The sequence below is a fragment of the Vanessa cardui genome, chromosome 20 (genome assembly GCF_905220365.1).
Source record: "Vanessa cardui chromosome 20, ilVanCard2.1, whole genome shotgun sequence".
Classification (NCBI taxonomy): domain Eukaryota; kingdom Metazoa; phylum Arthropoda; class Insecta; order Lepidoptera; family Nymphalidae; genus Vanessa; species Vanessa cardui.
In genome coordinates this window covers 4,950,717-4,973,699 of record NC_061142.1, presented here as the reverse complement: position 1 = coordinate 4,973,699, position 22,983 = coordinate 4,950,717, and the positions used below count along the sequence as shown (strand labels likewise).

The window sequence follows — 22,983 nt, the reverse complement described above, 5'->3', positions numbered from 1 at the left end:
TATAATCTGCTTACGAAATAAAGAGTACATTAGCAGAAAATTATCATACATGTAGGATAAGTATTTTACGAACATTGCTACAACAACAACAGCCTGTAAATTCCCAAAGCTGGGCTAAAGGCCTCCTCTCCCTTTGAGGGGAAGGTTTGGACATATTCCACCACGCCGTTCCAATGCGGGTTGGTGGAATACATGTGTGGCAGAATTTCTATGAAATTTGTCACATACAGGTTTCCTTACGATGTTTTCCCTCACCGTCGAGCACGAGATGAATTATAAAGACAAATTACGCACATGAATCGGCAGTGCTTGCCTGGGTTTGAACTCGCAATCATCGGTTAAGATGCAAGCATTCCAACCACTGGGCAATCTCAACTCCACCACTGGGCCATCTCGACTCCACGAACATTGTTACATTGAATGAAAATCATTCAGTAATAAAATACTCAAGATTCGCTGGCTTTTCTTATTCACTATTCCTCTTTCCCGTTATCTGCCTGGATTTAGCATTTTTTATTCAAATTTGTTCATAGATTACTTTCTTAAAGATAAATCCACCAATCTTGTATTTCTGATTATTTTGACCTATTGATACTTAACAAATGTTATAATAAAACAATCAAAATAATCATAGAAATATTTTATTTGATAATGTCTTTATCTAGTATATGAATTTTCATATAAATTGGCTTATACAATTAAGTTCGTTATTACTACAGCAAATACAATACTCAGGACATTTGACACGACATTTCTATTATAAATATACGCTTTTTAGTGTTGGCGCTATTTGTAAAATTTGCATTAAATTTAAATTATTAGCTTTCAAAAAAAATAGACGTAAGCAGCTAATATTCGTTTAAAATTTATGCCAACATTCAACACATCCTACGTCATTAAAGATGTGTGTACTATCCAACAGATTAAAAAAAATGTTACAATTCAATAATAACTTAACCATTAACATGCATTTATTTCGTTATTACTAGAAATTAAACAGTCAGCTTATCAAATTTAAATCTTATTCTAAGGCACTGACAGAAATGATTATGCACTAGTACAAAAGTTATAAATAATATACCTCTAAATAGTAAATAACATTCCCTTAAATAAATAAAATGCACACACGATTTAGTTTTGCAAATAAAACGAATCTGCCAAATTCAATTTATTTTTTTTCAATATAAAATATATTACTAAAGATATATTAAAAAGCAACAGGATAATTAAAATAAGACAAAAATATATATAAATTTAACTACATATATACCTAACTATATGTCGTCTTACATTAATTTGATTAAATGATCACAATAATAAATTTTGAAACGCGATTTAAAGATTGAAAGAAAATAAAACTGATTTCAATAAAATCAAGAAGATTATAATTACAGATTTGCAATCATTAGAAAAACTAAAATAGCTACATAATTTTATCACAATTTTCATTTTAAATTCATACATAAGTTTGTTCTTCTTTTTAATGTAAAATATTCTATTGAATTTTTTTTTTTTTACTTTGTTTTACTATCTTTAAATCACGAGTCGCACTAATGAAACATTCAACAAATTGATAAATCACGATCAGATTGTTGAAGCTACATAATGTTGCATACAATTCTTTACCTAATACAGTCCTAAAAATACCTGACCAACATACACTTTACATCTACTAGGAATAAAAAATTTCATGTCATATTTATAATTTTATGTTAAAGTTATAATAACCAATATGTATCTAAAATTCAAAAATATAAAATAATCTTTGTTATTGCAACGAACCAATTTCTGTTATCAATTAGGGGTCAATAGTTCATGAATAAACTTTTTGTTTAGTAAATAATAATATTAAATATAATAATATCCGAAAGATTCAATTATTACTAATTTAATAAAAATATTATAAGAGAGGGTTTCTTCGAGCTTAGTATATTGTAATATTATTTATCACATGAAATCTTATTATGTAAGAAGATATTATGTGATTTTATATATGTAGGTATTGTTAACATTTCCGTTGTGATATCAGGACCTCCAGTAATAGCACTCACTCACTGCATATGTTCCACGTTTTCTTTTATGGATATTTGAGGGCGATTTTATAAAAAATTAAAAAAATAGGAACTAAATTATAAACATTTAGTAAAATCATACTTTTGACGATTGAGCTTTATACAAAATTAGATGGCATTAATTTATAAACATCAAGATTTACAATGCAATTCTAACACCTTAACAGTAATTTAAACATCTGGTCACTCCGAGCTTTTACTTTTTAGACCACATAATAGAAAAAGTAAAGTGCCTATTATACAAAATATTTCAGTATATTCTACATTTTCATTTGTTAGGTAATTATCGAAAAACCTTATCGTATAAGCGGCAGTGAAGGCGAGTGCGGTTGACGCGCCGGAGTTGCGAGTTGCGCTCCAGAACAGATTTGTACATTTTCATTTTTTTAATTCTCAACTAGTCCAACCTGTTATAAAAAAAAAACTCCAAATATGATATCCAAAATTCTGAATTATTAATACTTCCATATATTTCAAATAAATGCTAACTAGTTTATTACTGTATATATTGAAAACATTTACATCCTGTAAATTCCCACTGCTGGGCTAAAGGCCTCCTCTCCCTTTGAGGAGAAGGTTTGGAACATATTCCACCACGCTGTTCCAATGCGGGTTGGTGGAATACACCAAATAGCACGAGATGAATTAGAAAGACAAATTAAGCACATGAATCAGCGGTGCTTGCCTGGGTTTGAACCCGCAATCGGTTAAGATGCACGCGTTCTAACCACTGGGCCATCTCGACTCTTCTAAAACATCTATAACCGATTGCAATTATTTTACATGACATCAATGTTCGAGATTTTAAATAGTTTTTGGTGTTCAGTTCTTGAATTTGTTTTCAGAATTTGAGATATGAATTTAAGTGGAATAGTGTAAATATTTAATTTAATCAAGATTTTTATAAAAACCTAATATAGCAGACTACTTACTTATCAATCAAATGAAATATATCGAATGTAATTTTTAATAATAATATTTTTTAGCAATTAACGAAAACAATGCGTTGCGCTAATGTAAAACTGATTCGACCTTGTGTAAGGTCATGGATGTATTATTCTTATCTACAATAATAATGATAACTGATAACCCTTAGCTGTAACAACAGTCGTTTCTCACCTGTATTGGTCCATTGTGCACGTCTGTGTCGTGTTTATCAGATAAACCTGCCATTAACCTCTCCTAGGAACAAAGATTTTAATAATAAAAGATGATATTCATTTATTTTAAAATAGAATGAAATAATTTCGTTAATTTAATTACCTCCGTTAGTCTCTCCGCGTCCGCAAAGCTATTACTGTGATTCTTCGATTGCAACTTCTGTAACTCCGCCTGAAGCGAATCGATTTTCTTCTGCATCTAAAATATTAAAATTATCGAATTATTTTTTTTGAAAATGATATTTAATTAATAATATAATGGTGGATATACCGAATATATAATTTCGAACCGTCACCGAGGGTAAAATAACATAAACATATTTAATCCAGAGAGCCGATAGACTGAACGCAGGAACAAGTAATGACGTCACAGTATAGGAAGATTTACTACGGGAATCATTATTGCGTAATAAATCTTATGAAGAGGCGACATAAACACGCAACGTGGACACTAATGTTTGTGCGCTATACCTCCGCTACGATGGTAGGCAACGATTTCTCAATGCAGGAGTATGCAAACGCCAGAGGTTCCTATGTAAAAAAGTTTAGTTAAGGCATTAATAGCACCGTGCAATATTAAACACTTTCCAATGTAAACCTGATGTTCATGTCACCGTAAGATTACAAACATTGTTAGATCACAATCTATCTTTTGAGATTGTAAACTGTCGAAATATTGCGAACGTTTATACAACTTACAATAAAACACATACTATTTCGATAGTTCATAATATTTCGGTTAGGTTAGACTTTTTATAAGTTAACTTAAATTTACTTTGACAGACATAATCTGCAGAAAAATAATGCGTTAAATTGTAAACAGTATGTCACGGTTCACAATCTTTCGACACTTCACAATCTCGCGAGATAGATTATAATCTGACGGTATTTACAATTTTACGGTAACATCAATATATTTAATCAATTCATAAACTAAGTAAACCCGATTGCGAGACCAACACTCCACTGAGCATGTACGCTACTCATTCACGTCAACATTGTACGATTCAATCAAGTGTTAGCATATTTATTTTAATATGATCATATTTTATTGTTTTAATGTATTAAAGTATTATCAGCATAAATAATTCGATTTAAATAGTTGTTACAATTGATTGTCAACATCCGGTTTTGGCTAAACTAAATTGTTTTTTAAATGGATCGAAACCGGATGTTGCTACAGTCGGAGTAGGGGCGTGTAAACATTAAATACTAGGAGTCTAGGAGTAAGCCTAGAAATGGTCATTCCTACTTTAACCGTCGAATCGGAAGGATCGAGAAAAATAATCAATCTTGTATCAGTTTTGATTTGAGGAGTTTTTTTATTATTCCAACACGAGTTAGGAACTTGAGCAATTCAGGGCGTCACGGTAGCATGCGTAAGCGATCCCGTGGCGTCCGCCGAAAAACGGAGAGGGTACCGCTGGTTTTTAGTGGGTAAACCCGGTGTGCTTGGGCGCACTCGGCGTTCAGGGCTCCGGGGAGTCCCACACACCCCCCCACTTTCCATCAAAATCAAAATAAACTTTATTCAAGTAGGCTTTTATAAGCACTTTTGAATCGTCATTTTACAATTAAGTGAAGCTACCACCGGTTCGGAAAGTAGATTCTACCGAGAAGAACCGGCAAGAAACTCAGTAGTTACTCTTTTTTAACATTTAAAAAAATACAACGTCATGTTAATTAAATACAATTATTTCAATTAATGTATCCTGCTTGGAAGTCAACAGGTATTAACTCCACGCTTTTTTATCATCTACATAATCTTGTATCGAATAGTATGCTTTTTTTACCAATGTATTTTTAACAAACGATTTCAATTTACTAAACGGCAAAGTTAAAAATTTCTGCGGAATTTTATCACGTGGGGGAAGCGCGAAAAGAGTTTAAAAAAAAAAAAAAAAAAAACTTGAGCGACGATAGCGGGTTAATAGAGTATCAGCGTGTCGCACCTGCAGCACGGTGCTGGATCGCAGCGCGTCGAGGTCGCGCTGCTTGTCGGCGAGCTGCTGCGCCCAGCGCTGCTCCTCGCGCGTCACGTTCTGCTGCAGCCGGCTCAGCACACCTTCCTGTCGACACAAAACACCACTCATTTACTTCGGCCGGGGTCCCGTTGGGAAATTTAAGTAAAAGTAAGTAAATAAGTAAAAGGCATAACTAGATAAATAATATAAATAAATAAATAAATATGAGACAACATCACATACATTACTCTGATCCCAATGTAAGTAGCTGAAGCACTTGTGTAATGGAAATCAGAAGTAACGACGGTACCACAAACACCCAGACCCAAGACAACATAGAAAACTAATGGTAATCTACATCGACTCGGCCGGGAATCGAACCCGGGACCTCAGAGTGGGTACGCCACCCATGAAAACCGGTGCACACACCACTCGACCGTGGAGGTCGTCAATTTATGTGATATGAACTCGGGGCCTCGCGATATTCCATATAAACTAGAGTATATAACAAAGAGGCAAGTATCAATGTCTGTAGGTTTCATTAAACACACAAGTTTATGTAGAAAAAAAAGACAGCATTTTGAACACCAAATCAGTTAAGTCAAAATCAAAATCAAAATATACTTTATTCAAGTGGGCTTTTACAAGCACTTTTGAATCGTTATTTAACAATTAAGTGAAGCTACCACCGGTTCGGAAAGTAGATTCTACCGAGAAGAACCGGCAAGAAACTCAGTAGTTACTCTTTTTCAACATTTAAAAAAATACAGTCATGGTCTCAAAATAAACTCACGGTATCGTCGATTATTCTCTTGTACTTGTCGACGAGGCTCTGTAAGTGCTCATTCTGCGCTTCTAAGTCTTTAACGCGCGAATCGTGTGTCGCCTCCACTCTTTCCGTCACTACTTTGACCTCTTTCTTCTTATGCAGCTCACTCTCTACTTGCTTTCTGAACGTTAATTCTTCTTTCAACTTTTGCTGTAATTCACTTTCAATTCTACTCTTAGCTAACTCTTTCTCTTGTATTTGTTGTTGCAATTTGCTTTCGATTTCCTTCGCTAACAACTCTTTTTCTTGTATTTTCTTCTGTAAGACCGTTTCGAGTTGCTTTCTCTCGTTGTCCTTTTCCAAGAGTTTTGAGGCGAGTTCCTGTTCCACTCGTTTCTTCTCAGCCTCTTTAACTTCGAGTTCTTTTTTGAGTGTGTTGGCGAAAGTTTGCAGCCACTCCATTCCGACCTTCGAAGTGGGAGCAATGGTGGGGCATACGGATCGCAGGACATTTGCTACTTCATTAAAATGCTGCGTCTCGGCCCTCGTCACAGCTTCCTGGTAAAATCATTAAAATAAGGTCTTTCTTTAAAATACAACATATCTAATAAAATAATTAATTCGAAATATAAGGTCTGTAGCTACATAAATACAGATCTGATTAATACAATTAGCGATAAGAGAGTTACATGTTATTTAAATTAAGCACAAATATAATTTAATTGATATATATTATACAGCTAGATAATTAAGCGAAGCCGGCCGAAGATTGAATATTTACAATGCTATTGTATAAGAACTCTATTGGATATCAATTTATGAATACTGTGAACAAACCAAAAATACAAGTCTAAAAATCAATACAGAGTAACATAAATTTTACAAATATTACATTTTAATCTGTTACTACTTTTAGAACTAAAAAAAGAATATGTTATCGTTAATTTCACTTATAAAATTATATGATATATAAAGATAAATACTGTCTCTAAGCCAAGACGTGGCGTTGGTTGGTTGTTTGTCGACAGTGCTTCACATATTGATTCAAAGAACGAGTACAGCTGCTGACTTACGGCGTCTTGGGCCGGCATCGCGGGCGCCGCTCTCGTCGCGAGAGCCCTTTCGGCTGTTTGTAACGCCTCCATTACTTTCCAGTTTTTAGTTCGCAACTCCTGGCAGGAGTCAAAACAAGTTAAAAGAGAAGTGACAGAACAGTCGTTCAAAATGACATTTAAAGACTAGAATATATTTAAATATAGAATTGTTAGTATTCCATAAACATTATTTATTTATATAATATCAAAAAGTTTACATGCAAAGTAAGCCGATTTTAGAATGATTTAATTGTGTACTTTAAATATTATAGTTTGGTTCTAATAAATCATATGTTTAAAGAAATGTTCTTAGTCACGCTCGTGACTAAATATATTTTTTTAATATCTCTTCAGCCAATGATATTCTAAATAACAGATATGTTATACCCATACTAAACAACAGAAAAAAGTGTGCCGCGCCGGGGACCGTTTATTTTACATTTCGTTACAAGTAAAAAGGATAGCTTGATAAAAAAAATAAGTAAAGGGGATAACTAGATGTTTTAATTACGCAAAACGTATTACTACATAATTATGATGTATTATAACGTATTACTGGCATAATTCGGTATTTGACATGGCTAACAATTAAATAAGAAAATAATTGAATTATGTAGATTTCAAGTTGCTGATTCAGAATAACTATGTCAATTTACAAATTAAACATTATAAATATTTTTATTTCTTAAAAATAAATAAGAAATTTTGCATCTGTGCAATAAACTCAAACGGCTCACTAGCCAATCAGAACGCGTGACGTTACGATTCAATAAACAAACAAATCTTGTTTGGTCTGTCAAACAAATTGCACTGTTTCTTTTGTATGGTGGTGTTATTTTATTAATAATTTTGTGTTGATTTTATTAGTTATTCGGTCAAAATGCAAGTGGAGAAAGACTTTATAAAAGCTGACAGTGCTAATCTGCCAAAAGTTGATTCGTTTATGATTGCAAATTTCTTTGCATCAAACCCGGACTTCTGTTCTGCAGAATTTAGAAACGTGAAAACTTCAATGTAAGTATAAAAAACGGTATCTATCTAATATACATATATTCATAATGTTCTAATTCAATCGATGTCATTAGCCTTAAAATTTTGATATTTTTTGTCATTATTTACTTTGTTCGTTATGTATGTCAAAATATATTTCGGGTTATATTGCGGTAGGTAATAATTTAAAATTAACTGAAGCAGTTTTAGAATGCAAAAAGTGTCTATCAAAATATAACTACTAATACATTGATGCGTTACATGGTCTGCTGACCATTTACAATTTTTTTTTATAATTATTTTATTGAAATATTTCTATTTACAGATCATCAAGACAGTCCTATGGTGATGATGCTATTGGTTATGTTCAATTAAAACGTGACCCCACTCTGTGCACAGTGAAATGCCCTGAGCATAAAGTTCGTCAGCCACTTTTTACGAAGAGGCCCCGATTGTGGCACATGAATAAATAATTTATTGGGATTTTTTATTGTTGTACTTGTACAGCAAGGAACTGTGCGAACTTTGTATGACGACGAAGCCATTTCTTCGAGATTTCAAGAAAAACAAGAGAAAAACAGTTTACACAGGATCATTCACTTAGCTGTTTATTGAATCATGACGTCACGGCCTAATTTGTCACGTGACTTGCTGTTTTGGCGGGAATTTTGAATCGTATTATTTAAAATGACTGTTTTTGTTATAAATTAACTTTAAAAATGAAATAAACAATTATTCAACGTATCTTTAGTGTCCTATGAATACAATAAAATACTTTTTATAAAATTGTCAAATACCCAATTGTGATGAAAACGACTTAAGGCAAACGTCCCAATTAGGACGTTTTCTAGTCTTCACATTTTGCGCGTTAATGACATATCTGTTTACTAGAACATCATTGTGTTCAGCTCAATAGTTTGCTTTAGGCTTTGTAAGGCCTTTGCACTATGTCAAAATTGTTTATGGTTAAAGTTTATACATTACTGCATATATAACGAAATATTATAAGTACATAGTGTTTTAGCAAATATTGATATTGTAGCCGTAAGATATGTAAGTGTGCAACATTGCGTTTTGATATATATGTATGTGTGAGCACGCACACATACACGTTGTGATTCTATAAACAGTATTCGAACTTACGTTGTTCTTCTCCCTGTACTGAGCGAGTTGTTCCTGCAGACTCGCCAGTTGTTCTCTTTGCTCCGAACTACTCTTCTGCGCTGACGCGAGTTCGTTCCGAAGAGATTCGACTACGCTCTCTACTTTAGCTAGCTCCGCCGCCTGGAGTTTAAATTAATGAGGTTTTATATTAAATATAACACTATAGTACGACACAAATTAGATGTAGCATCGGAAAATGCAATGGAATGAAAATAAAACCGATTACTGCCGATTTACACGACCAATAGAAATAGCTCCCTATCGCGCCACTCGACGCTATTCGTCGCTATAGATTCACGCGTCAGAGAAAGCAAGTGCATGTAAATCGACGCGTCAAATTGACGAATATATTATCGTCATGTGATATTACAAGTTATTACGTTTGTGTAAAGATCATATTCGCATGACAAATAAATTTTGATAATTTGGGAGAGCGTACTCAATTCGGATGTGATCGGTTTTACGAATTTTGCCGATGCGACATCTAAGTTGTGTCGTACTATACTATCTCAATGAAAAAAAAAAAACGTTGCAAGAAACGAACTTGAATTAAACGTTTCTACCTTTTGTCCGTCGGTATTACTAGGGGGCAATCCATTTTGTGCCGGAACCGCTTTCAGTTGCTTCAGTTCAGCCAACTCAGTCTCACGGGCGGCGAGTTGTTCTCGCAATTGTGCGATCTCTTTCGATAACTGGAATATATAAATATATATACATATATATTTAGGTTGCAGATGGATGAAATGGCGGCAGGTTACGGGAACAATTTGTGACCCCCGTATTCCCCTAAAACTTAAGGGGAAGATCTATAAGACCATGATCAGACCTGCTGTCCTGTATGGATCAGAGTGTTGGGCTACAAAAGGGATGACTGAAAGACAATTGCATGTTGCGGAGATGAGAATGCTGAGAGGAATGTGTGGTGTTACGCGAATGGATAGAGTAAGGAATGAGTACATAAGAGGAAGTTTGAAAGTGACACCGATAGCCGAGAAGTTATGTGAGGAAGGCCTTGAGGATGGATGTGGATTGATATAGAGGTAGAGGACGACCAAGGAAACGATGGATGGATTGTGTGAAAGACGATATGGCTAGAAAGAATGTTACTTGTGAGATGACGTCTGACAGAGAAGTATGGAAGGAGAAGACATGCTGTGCCGACCCCAAATAAAATTGGGATAAGGGCAGGAGAATGATATGAAAATGATTTAGGTTGCAAGCTGACCGATCACAAATGATGATGATAAATGATGGACACAACTAAAAGAGAGCAGTTACCTCTTGTTTATCCTTCTCCATGTCTTCTTTAATTTTTTCCGCTGCGTTCTCAGCGGCCTGCGCGCGACTCGTGAGGCGTTGAACCTCGTTTTGAGCTTCAGTGAGACCTGTATACGGACATTAAACTTTCGTATGTTAAATGACATTAGCCCACCTTGTGTTACCTGTTATACCGGGAGCCGGTATGGTCAACAGACAGCCCAATTTTGAGACAGACTTTTATTGTAACTAGATTTTCTCCGTATTTAGTACGAATCAAGTCAATTCAAGTTATGAATCTTATTGTAAATTGAATAATCTTTATTCACTTTCAACCATTTCTATATAAATACTCAATCATAGATAATATATAAACTTTCAACAAAGGGTACTTCAGAGCGAATAACAGAACACACTTAGCCATACCGGCTCCCGGTATGTCAACAGTTGCGGCCAAAATGTGTTTATACCGGGTGCCGGTGTTTCAACAAACAAGAGGTTATGTAAGATATTTAAAAACAAAACACGATCTATATGACGAATTAGTTTATAACAGGATCCCAGAAAGCGTTCAAAATGCTTCTGTTGCCAAATTTAAAAAAATTGTTAAGGAACGCTTGTGTGCAAAAGGTTACTATACAATTAGCGAGTTTATGTTTGATAGCACACCTTGGGAATGAAACGATCGCCTCCTGGCTATTTCTAATCATATACTACTATGTATTTTATTAATTTGACAAAAAAAAAAAACAAAAAAAAAAAAACAAAAAAAAAAGACCCGCTGAGTTTCTTTCGCCGGTTCTTCTCAGGTCAGGGTATTCCTTTTTCCGAACCGGTGGTAGTGTTTATTTGACAATCAATAAGTAAGTGTAATGCTTCTATATTGAATAAAGGAATTTGAGTTTGAGTTTGAGTTTGAGTTTGACGGAACGTACCCGCGAGGCGCGCCTGCAACTGCCGCAGTTCTTGCTGTGCGAGTTGCTCAGCGTGCACGGCGCACTGCCGCTGTTGCTCCAACTCAGCGTACACGCGGTTGGCCTCCTGACGTATTACATGGTACGTTTAGGGTCATTACGAGGTCAAATGAGAGTGAGGTCATACGAGCTGAGATGGCCCAGTGGTTAGAACGCGTGCATCTTAACCGATGACTGCGGGTTCGAACCCAGGCAAGCACCGCTATATATATGTGCTTAATTTGTGTTTATAATTCATCTCGTGCTCGGCGGTGAAGGAAAACATCGCGAGGAAACCTGCATGTGTCTAATTTCATCGAAATTCTGCCACATGTGCATTCCACCAACCCGCATTGGAACAGCGTGGTGGAATATGTTCCAAACCCTCTCCTCAATGGAAGAGGAGGCCTTATCTCAGCAGTGGGAAATTTACAGGCTGTTACTTTACTTTAATTTTTACTTTATGAGAGAGTGAAACGTATGAGATGGAACAAAGGTAAATTTTTAGCATAAATGACGGAATACGGAGTTTAGACGTAGTAGTGGAAAGGGTAAAAATGTAAATAAATAAGCGTGTTATCAAGAGCGGCCCCTGTGTCACCTGCAGCTGCTGCGCCAGCTCGGCGCCGTGCTGCTGCGCCAGCAGCGCCGCGTCGCGCGCCGCAGCGGCGTCGCAGCGCGCCTGCCCCGCCTCCACCGCGCGCGCGCCCGCCTCCGCCTGCAGCGCGCCCAGCTGCGCCACCAGCGCCGCCTCCGCCTGCCGACGCCTCTAGTTACACTCTGCGCCTCTAGTTACACTCTTTCACTCGGCCGAGACCTCACCTCCGATAGCCTCTGGATGTGCATCTCCATCTGGACGCGTTGCGCCTGCGCCTCGCTCTCCTCGCTCAGCTTGGCCTGGAGCTGCAACGGGAAGGGATCGTGAGCGGGGACTCCGCGGGGGGCGCGGGGGTCGGGGCGGGCGCTCACCATGAGCTTGTCCTGCGCGAGCGCGTGGTTGTCGTCGAGCAGGCGCTGCAGACGCGCCTGCAGCGTGTGCAGCTCGGCGCGCGCGGCGGCGGCGGCCTGCTCGGCGGCGCGCGACGCGGCCGTGGCGCGCCCGCGCTCCGCGTTCAGGTTGGTCCTGCGCGGGGAACGGACAAACTCGTGTCAAATTTAGATCATTTTGAAATCAGTACGTATAGTTCGACACAAATTAGATGTAGCATCGGAAAATGCAATGGAATGAAAATAAAACCGATTACTGCCGATTTACACAACCAATAGAAATAGCTCCCTATCGCGCCACTCGACGCTATTCGTCGCTATAGATTCATGCGTCAGAGAAAGCAAGTGCATGTAAGTCGACGCGTCAAATTGACGAATATATTAGGTCATATGATATTACAAGTTATTACGTTCGTGCAAAGATCATATTCGCGTGAGAAATAAATATTGATAATTTGGGATAGCGTACTCAATTCGGATGTGATCGGTATTACGAATTTTGCCGATGCGACATGTAAGTTGTGTCGTACTATACGTAAGTATGGATCTATGAATAAATATATACTAAGAAACTACATATGACAAGTATCACACTATTTATGTAATAGTAAAGATCATTTCCAAATACGTATAATATGTCATAATCGAATACAATGTAGTAATCAATAAAATATCAGTTGAATAAACTTAGAAATGTGATGCAGTAAACGTTTTCTCGTGTGAGATAACGGCCACGCGGCGTCGCTCCGATAGCGCGCGCCGTCACCACTCTGGCGGAGAGCCCACGACTCGAGCGCACTCACCTGAGCTCCTTCAACTTAGCGTGCAGCGCTTGAGAGGCTTCAATTTCATCAGCGAGGGCCTTTTCTTTGTCAGCTAACTGCTTTTTTAATTTCTGCATTGGATCGTTTGGACCCTAAAACAATACATTTTATTATTTATAATACATGTATTAATAATACATGTTGTATTGAAAGGATGTAGATCCGACTATAAAAGTAGCAGCCTCTAAATATCGCAATACCTTCCATTTGGAAGAGAAGACTAAGAGCTTACTGCTGCGCTATTTCGATACGGATTGATGGAAAGTACACGTGGCGGATATTAATCTGACACGTGTTCGTTTTAAGTGACTAGACAGATAACATTATAATGAATAAAGTATATAAGAACTCAGAGGTTTGAACCTGCATGGGTTTATATATATTTCAAAATAAAAGATAAACAGAAATATAGCCGTTAGTACGAATATTAAAGAATTATTTAAAAAAAAAAGATGAAAGTTCGCCTTTTAGATAGAGAACTATTTATATTTTATAGAGAATATGAAATATCATTAGGATAACAAAGATATTGTGACTTATACAATCATTGTATTGACTCAGATTAGATTGATACTAGATCAACAACATTCGCGCAATAAACTTATGACAAATAATCCTTATATCAAAATTGTTTAAAATGGCGCTGTAAGTATTTTTCTTATATTATAAAATGATATGGTTTCATATAAGCACTGAGTAATCTCAGATTAAGTATATTAAATTAATTTGAATATACAACATACATCGTACGTACGTACAGAATGAACAAATATTCTTATAATAAATACAGTGTAAACTTTTTATAACGCTATAATTTATAACGATAGACTCTCTATAAAGTAGAAGTGAGCACCACTTGAGTTGGTTTGCGTTAAAACCCATATATTGATGAATATACCTACATCTACACACACCTTTCTAGCGATATAGCCATTCATTTCTATTACGAAGAAATGTGTTCATATTTTTAGACAGTAACTATTTATTATCCTGCTCACCCAATCATATCTGATCTTCGAACCATAGAGTTAGCATTTTTCGCTGCTAATACAATCATTATTTTTTTAATTAAGATGAAGAACATGATCAAGTGGACGAAATCACCATCAATTGTTGCCAAGTTGGTAGAATTTGTTTGTTGTTTAATCAAGACGATTCCACCACATATCTTAATATGAATAGAATACATAAAATAATACATAAAAAGTACTGGCATAGCAAAAAACGTCACACAAAGTTATCGGACTATAGGTGTAAACAATAATTTATAAGCATATTTTATCTATTTCGATTTGATCGATTTTGTTGTGTTTTTTTTTTGTTCACTCCATACAACGATAACTCTCTATAACGACAAAAAATGCTCAGTCCCTTGAGTTTCGTTATAACGAGTTTACACTGTATATTACACATCCCGATAGAGAATACAGACTATCGATAAAAAATCGACATTTATCGACAAGGATATAAGTTTTTTTTACAAAATAACCGTTCGTAATACTTGATGTACTTTAAATATCTAACTTTAAATATCTATTACATCAAATAATTGGGATGAAATCGTGATCAAGGGATGAAATGAAACAATGAGTGTTGAAATCCAGTTACGCACCTCGGTCCACTCGGAGTGCTCGGGCAACTGGTCGTGGTGCTTGTTGAGCAGCGCGTCGGTGAGCACCTGGATGTCGGTGCGCGACAGCGCCGCCTCGCGCACAACGCGCACCAACTCGCTCACAGACACGCCGCCGCCATCGCCGCCTGCGGGCACGACCCTCATTTCACCCACTCCGTACACGCGCTTTACGTTCCAATAAACGGGCAAGAGATGCCTATTCCGAACAAGCCTTATGCACACTTCTAGGTGGCCATTCTATTTATATAACCTCACTGACCTAACATATATTTAACACGTGTCTTCAATCATTATCTTACGATATTAAATAAGCAATTCTCGTATGTATGGTTCTATTGATTTGGTTTAAATTATGTATTTAGATTAAGTATCGCTAATAAGTTTATCCTGAAAAAACCGAATGCTTTTTATAGCTATGGAATTAGAGCCGAGATCCACATTTCATTCAGTATATAGGTATTCCTTTATAAATCTCAAAGCAGCATTAAAACCGTTTAAACAGTTCTAAATTAACGCGTTAGCGTACTGATAAAATATCTTCTTATCAGCCAAGTGTAGCGAAAAGTTAGCAGGAAACAGATGAATTATCATAACTCATTGTAAACATGGTCACAGTGTATACACAGTTGTTTCATTTCAAATAAGATGGTATTTCCACTTTCATTATCATTCAATTACTTTTATTGCTGTACAAATACATGAAAAACGTCTTATTTAATACTCTGTAAACTAAATTTCATAATTTTAAACGTATTGACTGTTAATGTTAAGCAAAAAAAGGAAAGGGTCAATATCATTAAAAGTTTAGCCTATAATCATTCTGAACGGATCATTCAGATCATGACTACGAATCATTCCGTTTAGAATGGTCTCCTACCAATAGATTCAGTATATTAGACGTGATTGAAGCACAAAATCTCTCAATCTTTGATCTCAGTGATAATAAAATATATCCTCCATATATTATTACTAATAATGAATCCTGAAAAATATATGAATCATTTTTATACGAAGGAGGTAGTATAACTATGGAACGAATTTGTTATCCATTCATTCATATGCATTATGTATGAGTGTAAATATTATTTATGTGTAATCTGTGTGAGTATGTATCTTGTTCAATTAAAACATGTATTACGATTGTCTTATAAGATACGATGTTCCTCATTCGCATTGTCACATGTTAGTCATGTTACCAGATTATGCTTCATTTTAAACCACTTAAAGTATTAAAATATAAGACTTGTCGTAAAATATAGTGTTTGTGTTTTTATTTTTCCGTCCGTGAAAAATATGCTTTTTGGTATTTATTACATATGTTCACAGACCATTCATTGGATTCAGTTAAACTCTTTAAAATAGTTTTAGCCACTTGCATACTGTCGTTGTTTCTGTCGCATATTACATACCATATAGATAGTCGTAGTTGTATCGATTAATTGTTTAGAAATAAGTCGTGCAACAAGTGGTAAGGATGAACTTTTAACATAAAGAAATAGGTATTTGCATCGTATGATTATTAATAATTATATGACTAATAACGTTTTTCAAGAATTTCAATTTTTTTAATGAACATTAAAGATAAAGCCACATCAGATAAAAATCATTAGACAATCTGTGCGATAAAACTTAAAGATAATAAAATTCGAATAATTATTCTATGTATGAAATGTATACCTATGTTTATTTCTATTAACTTATCATTACTAATTATTTATGAATAGCACTTAAAATGTTTAGATACCCTAAGATTGCAATTGCATTAATAGTCTTAAAAAATAAATTGTTTACGGATCTTTCGATTTTTTTTATAAACTTTATAGAGAGTAGTCCGTTTCAAAGTACTTATATATTTTCGTTTAAGATATGACCATGACTTTATGCTAACTACCGCTAATATTGTAGTGCACAGAAGTACAGTCAATATAAAGTGTGTAAAAATAATGTACCAATTTTTTATCCGGACACAAACATTTTTGTAACTTTTAAAATTGTTCCATTGACAATTCCCACGAATAAATAGAACCATATCATACTACATGGCTTAATTCAGAAATATAGGATAACGACATAAGAATGGTATGAGACAAAATCACAGAGACCGCATTACTCTGTCACTATTTACTTAGCACTGTTTGTCAGCTCAATGCAAATAAAGACTCGGGTGGAATGTTTACATTCCACCAGTATATATACCAAGCATATTATGATTTAGCCAGATGTCTTAGTAAGAAAAATTGTGTTTAATTAAACTATTTTAATGTTACAAATAAAGATAAACTCATTGGACGGTTCTTAGGAATTACCAGTCAGACTGTTTCAAAATAATATCTGTTATACAGATGGCTACATAATCTGCCATAGTGTTTACACTTCACAAGTGTATGTAGTATGTACTGACATGGATATTCGTCGAATTTAATTTTTTGTCTGTAATTAGCAATACCAAGTTTTATTACTATTGATATTTATAAAAAAATGTCTGTCTGTATAGGTCATTATGTGTTGAGTGTAAACTTTTTGCTTCTTTCACAATCTTTTACCAGTATATTTTTTGTCTGTATTTGCATTTGGTTCAATATGTTCTAAAATATATTGGGATTTTCGTTTTATTTCAACTGCTTTCAAGCATTATCTATGGCACAAATATGTATAGTACGACACAAATTAGATTGTAGCATCGGAAAATGCAATGAAATGAAAGTAAAACCGATTGCTGCCGATTCACACGACCAATAGAAATAGCTCCCTATCGCGCCATTCGACGCTATTCGTCGCTATAGATTCTCGCGACAGCGGGAGCAAGTTTATGTAAATCGACGCGTCAAATTGACGAATATATTAAGTCATATGATATTACAAGTTATAACGTTTATGCAAATATCATATTCGCGTGAGAAATAAATATTGATAATTTGGGAGAGCGTACTCAATTCGGATGTGATCGGTTTTACGAATTTTGCCGATGCGACATCTAAGTTGTGTCGTACTATACCTAAATACCGTGAACAAATCTGTGGACATGTATAAAATGACTCACCAATAATCGCGAGCATGCTTTGCTCGGCCTTCTTCTTCTTGCCCTTGGCGGGAGGGGAGGGTGCGGGGGCGGGGGCGGCGGGCGCGGGGGCGGGGGTGGCCGTCGGCAGCGCGTTCCGCAGCAACTTGTCCGTGGTCAGCTCGCTCGGCTGCGGAACGTTCAGCGGTGGTACCACCTCCTCTCCTGCCGCTTCACTGACCACCTTCTTTTCTACTTTTTTAACTGAAATACGTGAACAACGCTCACTAAACTATACTGGAATTCCGCATGAGATTTTATTTAAAAAAAAACATTAATCTTTTTGTAATAAGACAAAAGTAATAGACTTCATTCTCATTGTTTAACAATGCATCTTAGTAGTTCACAATAACGGTTAGTAGATATATAATAATCTGATAAAAAAAAAAAAAAAGCTTTTGGAGAACAAATGCCTATTACGGTTAAATAATCTCTTTCTTTTGATATATTTTGAGATGAAAAATTTTAATCGAGTTTAGAATATGATTAAATACCATTTTTCATAGTGAGCAGAGTAATACCTGTTGTCTTCCAAGCAGGATATATTAATTTAAATAAATGTATAACTAACATGACTGTATTTTTTTTAAATGTTGAAAAAGAGTAACTACTGAGTTTCTTGCCGGTTATTCTCGGTAGAATCTACTTTCCGAACCGGTGGTAGCTTCAGTTAATTGTTAAATGACGTTTCAAAAGTGCTTGTAAAAGCCCACTTGAATAAAGTATACTTTGATTTTGATTTTGATCAAATAGCGAACCTTTGCGTTGTTCGAGAGGAGCATCGCCGTTGTTTGGTCGATCGCGTGTAACTTCCTCCTTCACGGCATCCTGGCTCTGCTTCAGAGCTGCCTTACCGCTCTTCGCTTGTTTCGACACTTTATATTCCTTCTTCTCCACTACATCCTCCTTCTTCTCCGCGACCTGTTATACACATAAAATCTTGATAACGTATGTTATCTCTCTGTGAATAAGTTCATTTAATTTATCGACAGTCATATGTACCGTTTAGTTGGATTTTTCAAAATAAAATTGTCAACATCAAAATTACATAACAAATATGACCAACATCAATTGAAAGTTACACCAGACACCATAAAAGTTGTTAAAACTTTTTTGGTAACATTAAAAATGCAAGTCATTTAAAAAAAAAAAAAACATGAGAATTGCGTGCAAAAATAACACCACAACCTGCAACCAAACACAAATTCACACATGCTAATTATGTTTATATTTACTAAGCATAAAGACGAAAAGCCAAGGCAATAATCACAACGCCAATATAATGTGACTATAGAAATGATAAACAATCAAATCTGAAGGAAATGAAATACATGTAATTATTATTAAATGGCACAAACACAAACTGATTTAAATCTAACTTTTACGAAAATTAAACACAATTAAGTACAATTAAATTAAACATTACAACAGAACTTAATAAATAACCTAAATATAAATATAAGAATACTAAATAAGATCATATTATACTCTATAATCGTAAGTTGAATTACAAATCATTAATATACATATATTTGTTACGCATGCTATTAATAATTACAAAGTTAAAATAAACAAAAAAGTTACAAATAAGCTAAATATTTCGTGTGTTTTACCACTTCGTCCTATGAACGTCATAAACAAGAAAATAATGTGTTAATCTTATGTTTATTATTACAAAATAAGTTTATCTATCTAAGAAGCGAAAAAGAGATTTTTTTCTTTTGGATTTCTTTTTAATTTCAACAATTTTTATATGAGTATACCATGCCATGATTAGTTTGTGTTATAAATTATATTACAAGTATGGCTATGGTTTGCCATAGCGTCAAATTGATAAGACGTAAATATTAATTGCTTGTAAAAAAATTATGCATTTAATAATTTTTTGACGCACCAAAAACATGTTGTATAAAGCTTCTTCATTTGAAAAATACGTTGAATGAAATCTAGCATTAAATTGTGTTTTATTTTAATTATTTTTAATATGAATAACTAATACAGTATTTTGATAACTGTTCGCTATGTGGATGGCACAAAGTGTTACGTCACTGGTGTCAAGAAACTCACTTTTTCTAGAGTAGCGTGCAATAATTCAAAGTCGTCCTTGGGGTGCATTTCCTCAAAGTGGTTAGAAACCTCCGCGACCGGCGTGGCAGCCGCGCTCGGATCGCTAACACAACTCGGATCCTCTTTGTTAACTAATATCGGCTTTACTTTAGGATCCTTGCCGCGTTTGCGAATCTGTACACACAGTAATTCTACACTAGAAGAACTTCTGCTATTTTCAGCTTCACTATTTACAAAACGAGTTTCATATTACCATTACTATTTATCAGTAAGTACATTTACTACAGTTGGTGAATTAATAAAAATGGCGTGAGTCATGCACGTCACGATATTTCATATCTATATTCCAGGTATCTTTTATTGCAAACAATTAAATTTCCACATACTAAAGTATATGTTTCGCTTTCAATATTTGAATATTTAAACTATTGTTAATAACTAAAGAAATATTAAAAATATTGTATAATTAGATATAATAAGTCATCTTATCATAGCCAGATGAATAATACAAGCATATATAATGGGACGCCTCTGCTATACATGCAAATAACTGAGACGGGATAATGATTTATTTATAATTTATAATGAGGAGATAAGCTGCAATCTGTGAGCCCAAATAACTTCTGATAATTTAATACATTGAATCCAAGATAAATATTTTATTAATTTGTAAATAATATATAATGTATATGAGAAATAAAATATTATACAATATGTACCTTGATGTTGGGTGGTGTGTCAGTCGGTAGTTCCACTACCACAGGAGGGCTGAATTCAACATGAGGCTTTGCAGGAACTGTATCATCATCTACTCCACTTTCGGCTGGGGCTTCACTCTCTGGCTCACTTCCTGTCGCTGCTGTGACATGTTCCTTCTTTTCCTTCTTTGCTAACTATAAATATGTGAGCATTGATAACAGAACTTGTGTAAAATTTCTAAAGCAAGCTATCAAGCCTTTTATTATTTTTTATTTTCATTCATTTAATGCAGTTTAAATTAACAACATAATGTAAAATAAATTAATATTTAATAATAGGAAAATAGTTTAATGACATTAAAAATCAACAGCAAAAATTTGTTTAGATCAGAATAATGTTATTATTCTTAACCATCAACAGAGTAGAATTTGAAGTATATAATTTAAATACAATACCTTCTTATTAGCTTTTTTATTGGTCTTTTTAGATTTATTTTTATTTTCAGCCAGTGCAAGCAGTTCATTTGTTGCTCGTCGTTGCTGAGCTATAGCTTCCTCATAGCTAGTCCCGGATGCTGAGAACAGTCCCATGAGAAGAAGCACTGCAGCTCCAGTCACCCCAATCCCACACAGTACTAGCAGGGCCTGCAGCTCCATTGTATTAGCCGCAAGCGCTTATCTAATGAAGAAAAACTTTAGCAGTGATTATCATTTGCCTTTAACACAACAGTAATTATAAACATTTATTGTGATTACAGTTTCATCTACAGGTCTGGTGATATTTAAATGACCAGACAGTTACAAGCTATAGATGTTGTTAATGACCATGTATTTCACAAATTAAATTAATTACGAAAAATTTAAAAACGCCGACTTTTTAAAGATTGTTTAAAATACATCTGCAGTAATTTTTTTGACGTAGTGGAATAAAAGTATTGTTTTATTCTTATTATTTTAAAACAGGTAATCTGTTTCGGTAGCAAGAATTTATACTTATTTATAAATAAAATATGCATTGCAAAATTATTACATTGTTACATACATACATATATATCGGCTTATTTAAAAGAAACGTAATTGAATGATTATATGTTTTGTAGCATTTCGGTTTCGGTTTTCGTCATTACTTACCAAAATATTGTGATACAAATTACTTTCTTGCTAAAGTTATACGTATTCTATAAAAAATTCACGGTAACATCTCGCTCAATATGAATACAGACACAGAGAATGACACGTAAGCAATGACACATGTCAAAGGTTATTGACAGTAGACTCGCTGTTTCATTATTTTAGCATTCAGCAATTTACGAGTAATATTATTCGTAAAGTATTGATATGAATCCCAAGGTATTTTTATTAGCTAAACTAAGAATGGACAAATCAGTTAAGAGTATTATATTAAATAGTCTAATTACACTCTAATTAGTAGTAGGATATCTTACCTTTATAGTAACTTGATTAAATAGTTTGATGGATAATATAATTCTCTTTTTATGCTCATGCGTGTTAACTTTCTTACAATATATACTTTACAAAATAAACAGAAAAAAAGTTAAACTGCAGGCGTACCTAGAATACCGACTACTGACCGACATCGAAGTACCGATTTATAGAACGGGACCGGGGTCCGACAACGACAGCGGATTTGACAATGTTACCATTTGCCAATGTTGTCGATTGCCAAAAATATAACTTAATCGTATAAACCAGCACTAAAACCGGAGGCAACTAAAAAGAATAAAGTAATATAAAATGACGTGACATCTTTACTCTCTATATCATTTTTCCGTCCGTTCCGTCTTTAGTGGAATTATGTTTACGTTTACAAATTCATAAAAAAATAAAAACCCTACAATCCTTTCTATTCATCAAAATTAACAACATTTTTGTAGGTAATGAGTGGGCGGACGGGCAAATGAGCCATCAGCCACCTGACCTTAAGTGCTTACCACTGCCCGAAACCACTGACGTTATAAGAAATAATAACAATTCCTCACATTGCATTAATGTGCCACCAAGTTTGGGTAGCGAATTCATTGGTACTCAACTCCTCATCAACGAGGGGTTGAATAAATTGAACAATATGAATAATATTAAAATAATTATAAATGTTATAGAAGATGTCGTGATTTATTTAATTAACAAGTTTTCAAAAAAAATATATTATAACTGTTCACAAATATTATATTATTAGCGATTCTGGTAAACTACTGCACATTAAATAGTAAATTCGATTGCTGTAGATTTAAATGTACCTATTTAAATATATTATTTTTACGCAACCCTATTT

The 22,983-nt window shown here is 34.7% G+C and overlaps 1 protein-coding gene across 5 annotated transcripts; it reads right to left on the bottom strand.

Annotated features, from left to right (window-relative positions):
* Positions 1–625: 625 nt before the first annotated feature.
* On the bottom strand, positions 626–22,346 carry LOC124538674 (kinectin). Of its 5 annotated transcripts, none has more exons than XM_047115816.1 (22): positions 22,136–22,345; positions 21,147–21,369; positions 20,712–20,885; positions 19,993–20,166; positions 18,684–18,846; positions 17,908–18,129; positions 14,847–14,992; positions 13,214–13,326; positions 12,393–12,546; positions 12,246–12,326; positions 12,025–12,180; positions 11,406–11,511; positions 10,492–10,598; positions 9,777–9,905; positions 9,193–9,333; positions 7,039–7,137; positions 5,990–6,523; positions 5,185–5,301; positions 3,704–3,763; positions 3,336–3,431; positions 3,192–3,254; positions 626–2,479 (listed from the first exon to the last, which is right to left on the bottom strand). In XM_047115816.1, exons 2-22 carry the CDS (start codon positions 21,345–21,347, stop codon positions 2,459–2,461), a joined length of 3,057 nt encoding a protein of 1,018 aa, XP_046971772.1. In that variant the 5' UTR covers positions 21,348–21,369; positions 22,136–22,345; the 3' UTR covers positions 626–2,458. The 5 variants fall into 5 exon arrangements, with proteins under 5 accessions (XP_046971772.1, XP_046971774.1, XP_046971775.1 ...); XM_047115818.1 differs by lacking the exon at positions 22,136–22,345 and adding an exon at positions 21,822–21,955; XM_047115819.1 differs by lacking the exon at positions 3,704–3,763 and having other exon boundaries at positions 22,136–22,344.
* Positions 22,347–22,983: the final 637 nt, after the last annotated feature.